Below are 14,422 nucleotides of genomic sequence, written 5' to 3' on the forward strand. Positions count from 1 at the left end.
TAATGTGATTTACACCAGTGCTACAATATTTAATATATTAAGCTGAAAAATCACATTATGAGTTTTCAGATTTGCAAGGGTGGCTTGATTTTAATAGTCAAGCAAAAATATTTGAAAGACATCTGTTGCTGTATAGTCAGAGATATAAAAACTCTATAAACCAATACAGGGTTTGTATAACAGAAAGTCAAATGGAACAGTTAACGCTATCATGCTATCAGAGGCAAATCTGAGTTAATTCTGGGCTTCTGTTAAAAACTTTACCAAACCATCAATTGAATTCTGACATTTAAGACATAGCACAGACAAAGGCCCTATTTCCTGAAGTCTGAAGCGAATGCTATACATTTCTAAGTCTGTCCAATCAGCAGATAAAACCAGAGCAGCCAAAACACAGAAAGCCTTTTTTATACCTTTTTCTGGTCTCCCACGTCTGCTGTATTATCCATCTAAGACCTGCTGAAACCATTTATTAATACCCCATCACAGGGTGAGAGAAAGTCATGATGCGCCTGCCATTGTTTGGAGGTTTTTGTTTCATTTTCTAACTCTAACACTGCCACTGATGGCTAACATGCATGCTTGCCGATGTAAACCCTGGCAATGCCTTCCTTTTCAGACTTAAACATATCACATAAAAGCTATGATAACGATGCAGCTTGGCAGAACTAAATGTACATGCTGGCCTGTGTACTGCATACTGCATCTCTCGCTCTCTCGCTGTCCAGCAGGTACCAACATTGCAGCAAGCTCAACCATCTGCCAGCCAGGATGGGCAAACTGACATTGACCATCCAACTTGCATCCACTATTACTCATAATTATTAATAACAGACTTGTTTTTTATTTGTTTAAACAACATCTTTAACATGTTTTATGTTTTGCTCTTATTTGTATTTATCATTTTATTTATTTTTGTTTTGTTGTATTAATACAAAGCACTTTAACAAAGTGGAAGTAGTGAAAGCTGGGTTGTTAGTTTTCTGGGCCGCACTCAGGGTCTTATCTTCTACAGCATGAAGTCAACACAGAACGTTTTTCAGGTAAATCAGCACAATATGCATGATAAGTATGTCAGCTAGGGTCTCTATTATTTTAGCGAACGCAATGAATTGCGAACGCTGTTTAGTCGAACGTCATTATGTGAAAAGGCAAAACACCGAAAGCACGGAACAGCGATTTCTTTCCTAGGGAAAAAAAACACTGGGCCATTTTTGAGACTTTGCACTACAATGGAGGAAATGGCAATCTCAGAGTTGGTATATTTAAGTGGGGGGGTGTTGTGGGGATGGGGAGCGAAGCCCCCCACTTTATTTTGTGTTTTGATTTTTTTTTTTTTTTTTTTTTTTTTTTTTACGGATCAGCGATTTTTTTCCCCTGGGAAAAAAATCGCTGATCCGTGTGTTCGACATTTTGGGTTTTTGGGAATTGTGGGTCGATTATATAGCATTCGCAATTCAGTGTGTTCGCTTATATAATATATACCTGTCAGCTTTGTGACCCCGAGTGGGATAACTAGAATGTGGAATAATATATCTTGTGTCGGCTTTGTTTAATAGCAGGTTAAAAGTTATGAGCCAGAATGTCCTTCCTTTACTGTGGTATTATGTTAAAATGATGTTATGTAATTCTCAAATAAGCAAAGACACAGAACTGTTCAACAAAGATTGACCAGCTACATCATTACAACACAGCTTTCAGAAGAGACGTGCCATTAGCTGGGTATATGTTAAGTGGTTTAAGGAAAGTTATGTGTGCCAAGAGTTTTCAGACAACAACTTAGAGGTTGGGTACTGTTTGGGAGAGGATGTATGTATGTGTTAGGCATGAGGTCGGTTATAGTAGTGATCTTGAAAATAATGACAGTCAGTGGAATGTAGGCAGATGGTAGAGTGCTTGAATTATTATATTTCTTGCTTGCAGCTTAGAATGGACAGCCAGGGAGATGCAGGGTAACTAGGAATCCATTTTACACAAATATGAAACCTTGGAAGTGAGGGAGGGCAGAGAACAAAACTACTTGGAATCAAAGTTATTTTGTAAGAAAAGTGACAAACAAAAAGAAGGTTGTAGGCTACATTTGTATTCCGCGTTGTCGCCTCACAGTAAGACTCTGTCCGGTTCGACTCTCGGCTAGAGCATCTTCTGTCTGGAGACATGCGTGAATGGGCATACCTTCATTGAAGGTTGTGCTTCAGGGCTGACAACTCAGTACGTAAAAATCAACTGCCAATCATTAGCGGACCGGAGTTCCGCTGTGGCGACCCCTAACCGGGAAAAGCTGAAAGTCACAACAACAACAACAACTAGTTCCTGCCTTTCCTGCTATCACTTATTGTTCACAACATTTTACATTTAAATGGCTTTCAGGCAAAGGATGACATGATACCTTGTAATTGCATCATAAAAATAAATCTGTCAGAAAATGTCAACATGCCAATACCATTGTCTCTCAGTAGAGAGCTACTGGTAAATATCCATAAGGAGAAGAATCTGGAAAGAGAAAACCAACAAAATAACTAAATGAAGTAAAGAAATGTTGCCAGTGGTTTAATATCTTTAACTGGTTGCTGTTAATAAAATCCATTAAATAACATGGATGATTTCATAACAGTTAAAATCAAAAACTTAAAGGAATAAATGGCATTTTGTTTACAAAATGAAAAATACATATACAAATATGTGTACAAGTAGATATACATGCATGCACATATGCATATTTGTTTAGCATGATAAAACATATACATACACATTTAGTATGATTATATGAAGTGTCATACACATTTTTAGAGATATACACACACATTTAGTATGATTATATGATGTGTCATGCATACACATATAGATATACATACACATTTACTATAATTACGTGATGTGTCATCAGCTGAAGTAGTTTTCGAGTTCTGTTCTGGTCTGGTGATGTACATTGATCAAATACCAGTGCTTTTCCAGGGCGACAAGTTCTTTACACCTCCATGACTGAATACATATACTAACTCCAAGATCACTCAACAGTGAACAAAAGGGAAAACTCCAGTATTCTGATCTATTCATCCATCCTGCCATCCATTCACAACCCTTTTTCCCATTTTTACACATTGGGATCTTGTAGAAAAATACTTCTCCCATTCAGTTTACCCACCGGTCAGCTTAAGTAGATCAATAGATAATTTAACAGAAAAGACAGAATCCATATGTGTGTATGTGTATATCTATATCTATCTATCTATATGAGGTTTGTGGGTAAATCTCTCCATGTAACCGCCTGTTTTTGTTAAGCAGGTATTATCTGTATCTCAGACACCTGGGAAGTTGTCAACCATTTGTTTTAATTTTAGTTAGTCTTGCTCTGAAAGAGAAGGTAAGGTAGAGAAGGACACAATGGCATGGTTAGGTTTCAGTAGTTGGGATTTGATAAAATGTAATTAAATCAAGGAGATGTATAATATAGTTCAGTGGTTTAAATCTGGTATATTGGTTGATTGTTTCACACGAAAGGGTGAATCTAGTATGTTTTTTTTTCATGTGTTGTTTGTGGGGTCTACTACAAGAGCTAGTGTACCAGTAACTTGAGACACACTTCTCTGCTTCCACTTGTTCATGTTGGTATGTGCCCTAACTCCCACTACCACAATTCCAATGTAGTACCACTGAGCTAATTGTTCCTCCAGAAACATTACCCTAACCCTAAAAAAAAAAAAAAATCATCATTCAATATACCTAAAATCTCCCCCACCCTTTCTCAACCATAACCCTGGATTCCCTCCACATGGACACTAAACCTGAAAGCCCCATCCCCTCCTTAGCACTAATCTGACAATTTATTTATTTATGTATTTACTGACATTTGTTGATCGGGAATGTCCACTGGGTCCGAAACCCATTTTCAGTGGAAGCCCAGGGAGAAAAGTTCCGATTATAGTATGGCTTAATAGAAGAATGAAAAAAAATGTTTTATACAATCTTAATAAAATAAAAAGTATCAAAGTAAAGTATTTAAACAATCAGATTTAGTGTTTTTACTGTGTATACAAAATGTAATATCATAATGTATGCTGTAGGAACAACAATTAATAAGAATGCATTGTGTTTCTGTACTCTAGTAGAAGAGAGGATAAAAGTTGAGCCACTAAACTAAGAGACAAGACAGCGAAGAAGATTAAGATTTATACAGAGCAAAATTAAGAACATTAGATTGGTAAGATAGTGTCAGGTTATACAGCAGGGTCCCAGGATTAAATCTATGGTGGTCTTTGGTTTTGGACACAAAGGCAAGTTTAGTTTTCCAGAAAGTGAGTTTTTATGGTATGTTTGAAGACAGAATTTAGTAGCGTAATAGAGGTGGGTAGGTCATTCCATAATTTAGCTATGGAGTAGGAATATAAGCTTTGCCCAGCTCTCTTGTTGGGTTTGGACACAAGTAAAAGTAGTTTATTAGAGGACCAAAGATGTTTGAAAGGGATATAGGTTTGTATGATATCTGAAAGTATAGAGCAGTTCCCTGGGTTATATATTAGTTTATGAGCAATAGTGAGTTGGGTGTATTGAAGTTATAGGGGAACTCGAGCCATTTCAACATCTTGATGGCTTGGCAATGGTGCATGAAATTTGGAAGGCCACAGACAAATTTAGCAATCTTATACTAGAATGATTGTAGTTTGTTGCTTAGGGACGTTTGAAGGTTTTTAAAAATGGGGGAGCCATAGAGGAGGGAAGGGAGAAGGAGAGTAATTGCCAGTTTTGTTCATGTGGGATAATCTAAGTAAAATCTATGTCTATAAAGTTTGCCCAATTTAAAATGTGTTTCTTTATTGTATTAAGTATATGTTGTGCAAATTAAATTTTATCATCTATAGTAATACCTAGTACTTTTGCAGTATTCAGCATTTCTATTTCGGTCTTGTTTAGAGAGAAAATGTTAAGTTCTTGTGGGGGTGGTTTGGATGGAAAGACTAGTAACTTAGATTTTTGGGGATTTAGAAGTAATTGTGCTTTATTTTAGTCAAGGTGCAATAGTTGAGAATGTATTTTGTCTTATCTTTTGAAGATCTTGGAAACTGATGGAAGAAGATATGATGGTAGAATCATCTGCATATTGGATGAGAGAACTCTGAAGGGAGGCTGTATGGAGATTATTTATAAATACATTAAAAATCAAAGGTTCAAGAATGGTCCCCTGGGGAACTCCAGTCTTATTGAATAGGTAGTCAGATTGATTGTTTTGCCATCTCACAGATTGTTGTCTATTGTCTAGGTAATTGGTAAACCAGTTAAGGGTTAGATTAGAGCATTCTAGCATTGCCAATTTTTGTAATAATTTAGTATGTGACACTGCGTCGAAAGCTTTGAATAGATCTAGTAATACTACTGTTGCTAAGAGAGCAGTGTCCAGAGCTGTGTACAAATTGTCAGTAAAGGAAAGTAAGGCTAAAGTAAGGCTGTAGTTGTACTATGTGTAGGCAGAAAGCCGTGTTGAGTGGGGGCATGTAGATTATTGTCAGTGAGGTGCTTTAGTAGTTGGGAATGTATACACTTTTCTAGTATTTTAGATAAAGGTGAGAGAAAGGACATTGGTTGATAATTAGTTAAATCACTGGTGTTACGATCTTTATAAAGTGGGGTTATTATGGCTTTCTTCCAGATTTGAAGTCTGTGGATTCAGATATGGATTGCAATCACTCCCCAAACCTAAAATCACCCTCCCTATCCCTAAGCCTGAACTAATTCCCAGTTACTCCCTACATGTAAAATCCCCCTCCCCATCCCTAACCCTTTACTAACTCCTGGTCGCTCTCTCACTCTTCTCTTTCAACAGATCTGGCTTGTCTTTTCACAGTAAGCATGCAACTCCAAAGATGTAAAGTACAAAATAGCTCACTCATTCTATCTTTATAAGTGCTAATCCATGGATCATTTTTATGGAGGAAATGCACTCCAAAAGAAAACAAAAAAACTGCAGTTGTCTTTAATAAAGTTGATGAGTTATGACTGATAAATGTCTTCAGTGAAACAATAATGGAATGTGGTTGATTTATTTTTGGAGGGAAGTGGAATTGGATTCTGATTTTCTTTCTTGCTTTCTTTCTTTCCATCAATAAGGTAAGTGGACTGAACTCAAACACCCATTTTAGCTGTGACCTTATTACAAAACCAAAGTAATGACTCATGTACAAGTTATCCATTGCAAGCAGTACAATTTAATTGTGCAATTATAATCACTATGCAATGGGAATTCAAGATGAGACTGTACTTAGTTCAGTAGTTAATAAGCACACCTCTTCTAATCAGAAAGATGGAAGTCCTACTTGAAATGGGCTACAGAAAATAATTATATTTACAGCTGCTTATGGATGACTCATGAATGTGGCTGTAAAGGAGAGACCTGAACTAGTGAACAGTGGGTAGGAACCCAGCATTCAGTGGGACTGCTTTCCATAATTTATGACCCCAAGTAGGAGAATGCTTTTGTGAAACTTCTAATGAATAGCTTGTGGTGAAAAAAAAGGAAGGTATCTGTGGACCAAATATATCAGATGAAAGATTGATTTTAAGAAAGGAACCTAGTGGTAGACTTTGGTTAAAGTTCAGGACTATCCATAAGGAGGAAGATATGTTACTTACTATAAATGTAGAACTTTTGCCTTGGTGTGGGAGATGCAGTGTTGTAGAAGGGAAGGCAATTACTTATTAGTCCACAGACTTTATTTAGTAGAGTTTAGATACTGTTGCACTGATGGAGAATCTTGCATGCATGAGTAGGAGGCTTTGTTCTAGTGCTGCCAGAAGGACACCTTTTGCAAGGCTGCATCTTGTTTTTGGTATTAATAGGTGGGGGAGTCTATGGCTGCTAGCAAGAGGTTTAGGCTGTTAGCTCCTTAACTGAGATGTTAGGAGAAGGTAAGCTCCAAGTATAGACATCTAGATATTTAAAGTGCTGCATAGATTGTTAAGTAACGCCTAATGTTTAGGTTACAGATCAGTTCTCGGGGGCTTGATACAGCTGTTTAGCTCCATCCAACTGCATGTATTAGTTTTCTTGACACTGAATTATCCCTAAATAACTGAACTTTGCTTGAATCGCTTTGAGGTAACATTCAAGTGTGGAGTTAATACAGGAGTAGAATTTAGCCAAAGTCCAGATGACAGTATATTTAGCATAAAATAATGCTGATATGTTAGGAAGTGCAGTCCTGTAATAGATACTGAAAACAGTAAATAGCATGTGACCAACGCAGGAGTGCTGAGGAAACTCCTAGGCTAATATCCATAGGATGGAATAGGCACTTCTTCACCTTGGAGTATTCACTAAAATAATTACATCTGTAATGTGTTAATTCTTCTAAATAAGGGGGTGTTATGCTGAGTCAAAGAATTTGGTGAAGTTGGTAAGAACAGTACCAGTGAGTTTCCCTTGATCTATGCTACCAAATAAATGGTTAATTAAGCATATTTTAGCAGCATAGTTCCCCTTTCTAAAGAGATGCTGTAGGGAGATGACGTGGTCATAGTAGTTAGGATAAGATTAACAGTGAGAAGATACTGCTTGCTAGACCTTTTTGCTGGGGGAAAAGTAACTATGAGACTATAGTAGGCAAGACATGGGGGTTGTCTTTCTTGGGGAGAAGCGTTATCGTGAATGCCTTACAAAGGTAAGGGTGGGTTCCACAGGTTAATAACAGGTTGATGATCTGAAAGGGTGTGGCTATAAAAGCATCACAAATTTTGGGATTCTAGGGGTGAGATCATATGATCTTGCAAATCTGTAATCTGGGAATTTTTCTTAGTCATTTTTTTCAGTACTTACTTTTCAAATGGAGAAGGTCTGGAGACTTTTTTTAAGTAATATTCAAGCGGGATAATAGTTATTAACTGATAATGAGCAAGAGATGTGATGTTGAACTTTTTAACAAACAGACTGAATATGGTGAACACATTTGACATTGCTTGAACTTAATGCTCCAATTTATGTTGAAAAGATCAGCAGTTCTTCCTAACAAGTTATTAAATTCATGCCAAAACCTCTTTGGGTTATTAAAGAGTCTAGACTAGATTGTTTTAAGACAGATAGCTTTAGTGTGATGGTTAGCTTGTTTGTTTTGCATTAATTTTGTGCACTGAAAAAGTTGAGGATTGTTTTAATGATGAATGTGTTTTGTTGTATCTGGTTTTACCTCTGGGGTGATGTTTTGCTTAATGCTGTTGTATCTGGTTTTATCTCTGGGGTGAAGTTTTGCTTAATGTTTATCCTGCGAATGCAAAAGGGTGTTCAGAAAATGGCCTAACCTAGTGTCACAGCCGATTTGTTTTGTAATGCAAGTTCAGTTTGTTTGGCTAATTCGGTCAGTAAGATAACTTTATTATTATCTGTCTTCTTTTTTCATTTAAATTATCCAAAGGTAGAAGTCACATCTTTACAAATGTCTGGACCAAGTGATTAATATGTTTACTTAATTTTGGTTTTATATTTACAGGTTACTTTTGCTGTAACCTGACATTCTTCAAAATTTTCTTTCCTTGTTAAGTTGCTTTTTGTGTAGACTGATCTTGGTACACTTGATCTTGGTTATGTTTTGATTATAAGTAACTGACATTTTGTTTTTTAATATCCTGCACTGATCTGATAACTGGCATATATTCTGCCTGGTATTCTTGCTTGGATATAATTCAACTATAATTCACCATTATATGCAAGTGGAAGTCTTACTTTCTAAGTTCTTTCTGTGTTTTATTTATTCTTGTATCTGGTCTTTTGTGATTTATAATAACTCACAGATTCAATGTATGTTGAATGTTTTAGCAAAAGGAAATCAACAAGGGAACTTGGGCTTTTAGGCAGGCAGGTAGGTAATGCCACTCATGGAGAGCTGACACTGAAACCAGTACAGTGCTTTAGTTTATTATAATTTCTGTATGCCTTGAAGAAAGAAAGGCGAGAAGGTATTATTTAACAGTTCATCATGTCCACAGGCAAAATGTCTCAACTGATGTTTTACCGTGAAAGAAATGCAAAGTGAACTAACTTGAATGAATTTTACTTTGTTGTGTTTTTCTTGGCAATTATTGTATTAATGATGATTTTTAAAGCATGTTAGTAGCTGCATAAGTACAGCACATTTTATGTTAATGTGTATAGTTTGATATTATAAATGAACAGAACCATTAATAATCCCAGATTACTAGAGTGGTGTAATGTGGCTATAAATCAGGTTTTGTTTTTATATACTATTTTTACTTTCCAACTTAGAATGTATGAACTGATATAACAGACCTGGAGTTGCTTCAGTCCATAAATCAAAGAAGCATTTGTTTCTGAAATGTGTTTTTTCCTTTTGATTAATCTCTGTGATGTGCACACTGAGTACTCGAGTTTTGACACCTTTAACTTGTTTGCAGGCCCTCCTATTCGACTAATGGATGGGGAGAACAAGAAAGAAGGACGGGTGGAGATTTTTATCAATGGCCAGTGGGGGACAATTTGTGATGATGGATGGACTGACAAGAATGCAGCTGTGGTCTGTCGGCAGTTGGGTTACAAGTAAGAACTTTTTTTGTTTAAACTTGTATGGAATATTTGGTTACTGATTGACTTTACATGGCAGGATTAGCCAATGATATTCAATTAAGTCTGTCTCTGGAAATCAGCTGCTGCTATAGTTCACACAGGTCAAGATGAACTGCTGATGGTCTGAATTCAGCCCTGTTTTTCTGTACCATTTTTATTGATTAAAGTAGTATCCATGCAACAGTCCATACACAGCTTACATCTGGTAAATTTCCACAAAGTAGCTGCCCAAACAGTTATATATACAACAGCCTGTGGACAGCATTAATCACAACCTAGTTGTACTTTCATGCTAGAAAGTTTAATTCAGCCCTGTTGTATACTACATTTTCATGTTCTGGGTATAAGTATATACATCAGTGTGACAGCATTGATAGAACAGACTTACTTGTAGCAGTTAATCAAGTTGTTTACTGGAACCTACGTTATTGCTGTTATTATTATTATTATTATTATTATTATTATTATTATTATTATTACGATTAATTGTTTATTTGTAAAGCAAGACAGGGAAATTTTATCTGAATTTATTCATTTATTAACTGGATAAGAGAACTTGTGACCATGTACCCTTTTCAACCACAACCCAAGCCACAAGGCAATGGTAAATATAATGGATATGGACACTTTACAGTAGCCAGTCAACCACAATGTTTTGGGAGATGGAAGAAAACCACAGCACCTAGGGAGAAGTCACAGAAACACAAGAAGAACATCAAGCAGTGACTGTGCATCAGGACTGAACCCTCGTGCTGTTAGACTGAGACCATAACCAATGCACTATAGTACTGTTATATGACATACATACATTCATTTTTTTCAGTTACACAGTTTTTATGCTACTATTTTTGGGAGGGCCACTTTTTACCTTTCTCCCAATGCTCTTTGATCACTAGCAACGTGTACATGCACTTTGGCCTTTTAGTTATAATTGTTTATTAAAAAGGGTTGATATTGATAATAAGACAAACACTGAAGAAGTTTTGCTGAGTTTTAGTGTAACACCCAATGCTGATAAAAGAAACAAAACTGAGATGCATTTCTTTAAAATTAAAGAAGAAAGGAGTCTTTGCAGATTTTTGTAAAGTGTCACTTTCATGGAACATCTATTAAATAGTTTCTGGCTGTGTGTCATTTATTGTCAGTGAAAGAATAGAATTATTCATTCATTTATTCATTTTATTCTTTTCAAAACTAAACCTACAGTGTAGTATTTGCCTTGATTTTTAGTCACTTCAGATCACATGTAACAATTGTTGTACTTTAATTCCAATGCTTTCAAGAGGTTTTTGAAAAATTAAGTGCAAATGGAACTGATTTTTAAGGTTAATAGAATACTTTCACCCTTCGTATCATTCTAGAAACATCTCAAAGAAAAAAAACTTAAAAGTTAAAACGATATAGTAATATCTGCTATATGATCACAATTAGGTATCTTATTTGTGTACTGACGAAAGAAAAATACATTTTCCATCGCGGAAGCTCAGAAAACATTTTAAAACATTTTATATCATAGATCAAAAAAACAAGAACCAAAGCATGATACACCAACAAATTCATGAAAATATCAAACGTTTTTCAGGCAGGAGATTTAAAAAAAATGTTCACACCAAAACCAAAATTAGAAAATTTGAAAGTAAATAGTCCCATCTAAGTGGTAACAGTGCACGTTATGTGCAGAAAGCTGAGAAGGGGATGATGAAGACCACCATGAAAGAATGTATTTACTGTACAGCATGGAAAGATGGCAGATCTCAGAAGTACCTTTCATAATGTGCACATTAAATGTTAAAACTGTACTATTTGACACAGATATAGACCACAGTGTCACTGTGATAAATAATGCAGAATACATCGCTAGTTCTGTGACACCAAGGGATGCAACCCTGTATACAGTCTAGGTGATCCATGTTTATTTATCAGCTGAGGTATTGCAGGAGCTGGGACAGGTAGGAGGGATGAGCAGCCATTGATGTCCCTCTTCTGGGCCAATAATCAAGGAGCTGAATCCTCACCACTGACACTGGTGATAAACGTTCACTTGGAACAAAATTAGATACACACAGTATTTCCAGAAACAGCTGTCTACATCAAGCACAGTTTCTCTTATGAGCATACAGGGAATGCACTCAGTCAAGGAGCTGGGTTTCTCTCTCTCTCTCTCTCTCTCTCCAGGCCCCCAATAAGACTTCCCATTTGAAAAGCTGTAGAGCCGGGTCCTCAGCCAAGTGTCTAAGCCAAGTCCTCCACCAATCTCTCTGTGTAACCAGTGCTCTGTGTCCCTGCTCCAAGTAGCCAACTCACAAACCATTTTGGGATTTGTTTTGTATACACACACACGCACACACACACACACACACACACACACACACACACACACACACACACACACACACACACACACACACACACACACACACACACACACACACACACACACACACACACACACACATGCACACACCTGGGAAAGGCTGTCACAGATTTACTCACTCTGCTACCCTTTGCCCAGACTATAAGGTAGCTATTGCCACCAGGCACTCCAAAGCCAGCTACTCTAAGGCTCTTACAAGGATACCCAAGTATACTGAGTAAAATTAATACTAATACAAATGGTAGTGTTTGACCAAGGCAATAAGGCTTCCAGGAGTGGCCACAGTATCACCAAATAAATATAAGTATTGTCAAAGGTTAACATATTCTCTAAAAGACCAGCCACAATGAAAAGTTTAAATATATTTAATAAAAAATAATAAAAAAACATGAAAATACTAAATATTTGTTTACAGTAAACACGAGAGTTTAATCACAGTAAGTATTAAAATAACACAGATGAGTAGATTCACACAGATGCAGAAAAACAGTACTTAACTAATCTCACTATATTTTCTTAACTGAGCTAAAGAATTACTGTTCCCTGGTTACTTACTAAAGCAAGGCAAAATATAGTAGGTGAGTGATCCTTCTATGTCAGGTGTCAAAAACAGAGACGTCTATCTCATCTAGTATTAAAACATCATTTCAATGCTGGATTATACAATGATATCACGTACATCTGGTCATCCAACTTCTGGTTCCCATACTACCTCCCATTACTAGAAACTGAAACAGAATCTCACACTTATGTGTTACCATACACACAGAGCTTTGCTAAGATGTGTTATAGCATCTGGAAGCCATAAAACCATTTCAACACTTCCACCCTTCCAGGGTAGCAATTAGTTCACTGCTAAGGACAATACAGCAGGATTCCTAGTCCTTGTTTTCACAGACATTTTGTCTCTGACTGCAATCAGAAATGTAAGATATATTTTTTATGGCCTAAATTAAGTAATATAATTTCAGGATATTTTACTAAAAGTTAGCTTTAGCTGAGGCTTAACCTCATCTCCTCCAATATCCTGTTACAATATATATATATATATATATATATATATATATATATATATATATATATATTTAATCAGTTACAATTAGTCTGACATACATGTATATTTCTTTTCTGTCCAGCAGGACACACTGGTGGTACATTTTTAACATAAGCAGTTTTACAAATACATTTTTCAACACAAGCATCTGTACAAATCAGTTTGATATGCAAATGACATAATTCTTTACAAAACTCCAGCTAGCTGTACTGGCATATGTTGCACATCTATTGCCCTGCTTCTCCTGGCATAGTTGACAATACCTCACATTGTCACACAGTCTACATCAGCTTGCTTTTCCTGGGAAGAGGAACTGGACAATAGCATGTAATAGTGCATGCGTTGGTTTACACTGGGTATGTCTCTGTGGCTGCAGGCAGGCTGCTACAGTGGCAGGTGATATAAGCAAGCTGACTATGTGAGCAGTGATGTATCATTTTGATCACTCACCCTTGCTAGTTACTACCTTCCACATATCCTGAAATCCCTGGTCATATACATGATGCCAACCCAGTTCTTACTTCTCTTAAGTGGAAAATGGTATGTGACAGCAGGATTCAACCACATCCACAACCTCTTGTTCTCCTAAGACTGACTAAGGGTATCTAATAGGGAGAGAGACCTAATCTGTAAATGGGCAAAGGCAGAGATCAGAAGCACGAGGTAAACAAGGGCCAAAAATAGAAGATAAAAAAATACAGAATACACAACATTATGGAGAGATATAAAGTGCCAGAACAGGAACAATGTATGATTATGTGAAACAGATGGTAGAGGTTTTGGTTTGCCATGCAAGTTACAGCTGTATTCAAAGCCAAAGTAAATAAATTGCCTTTTGTTGTTATGACTGCTACATTTTTTCAACTTTGTTGCAATTAGTTTGGTTAAAAGAACTGAAAATAGACTGAAATGTTACATATCATGTGCCTGAGAACAAGCAAAGGCCTTTCAGTAATGTTCTACAAAAGCATACTACAGTATTAAAAAATGAGCTGGGTAGAGTAAAGGAAACTATTGCACTGATGCATGCAAATGGAGCTCAGCTTTTATTTGTCCATTGCTTGATCAGTGTTCTACCAAGGTAAGCACATTTAAATAAGTAAATGTACTTTCAAGGATTTTCAAGTAAAGTTCAGTCCTCTATGCTTTGAAAACAAATGAAGAAGCAGAATTAAACCATCTTGTGCAGGAAAAATATATAAATGTGAAATGTTCAAACTGGGCTGCAGGCATTCTTCCTGCCTTGAAAATGGATGGTCCCATACAGCTGTATGGTGCTCATAATTTGACAATGTGCAAAGTACACTGTTTAGAACAGAACTCCATCACTAGCAAATATTTGTTTGTTGTTTTAGCTAGTGATAAACAGTTCATAAAGTTTGACATGTCACACAGATTCTAAAACAGTGTGTGATAATTAGCATTCATC

General features: G+C 36.4%; 1 protein-coding gene across 1 annotated transcript in view; it reads left to right on the forward strand.

Annotated features, from left to right (window-relative positions):
- Window positions 1–14,422, forward strand: part of PRSS12 (serine protease 12) — a 1,465,718-nt gene that overhangs the window by 1,217,220 nt on the left and 234,076 nt on the right. Inside the window, exon 8 of the mRNA XM_044061659.1 lies at window positions 9,397–9,538. Within this exon, the coding sequence (XP_043917594.1) occupies window positions 9,397–9,538 (142 nt within the window). The remainder of the gene's footprint in view (window positions 1–9,396; window positions 9,539–14,422) is intronic.

The sequence above is a fragment of the Protopterus annectens genome, chromosome 2.part0 (genome assembly GCF_019279795.1).
Source record: "Protopterus annectens isolate FY-2018-M chromosome 2.part0, PAN1.0, whole genome shotgun sequence".
NCBI lineage: Eukaryota > Metazoa > Chordata > Ceratodontiformes > Protopteridae > Protopterus > Protopterus annectens.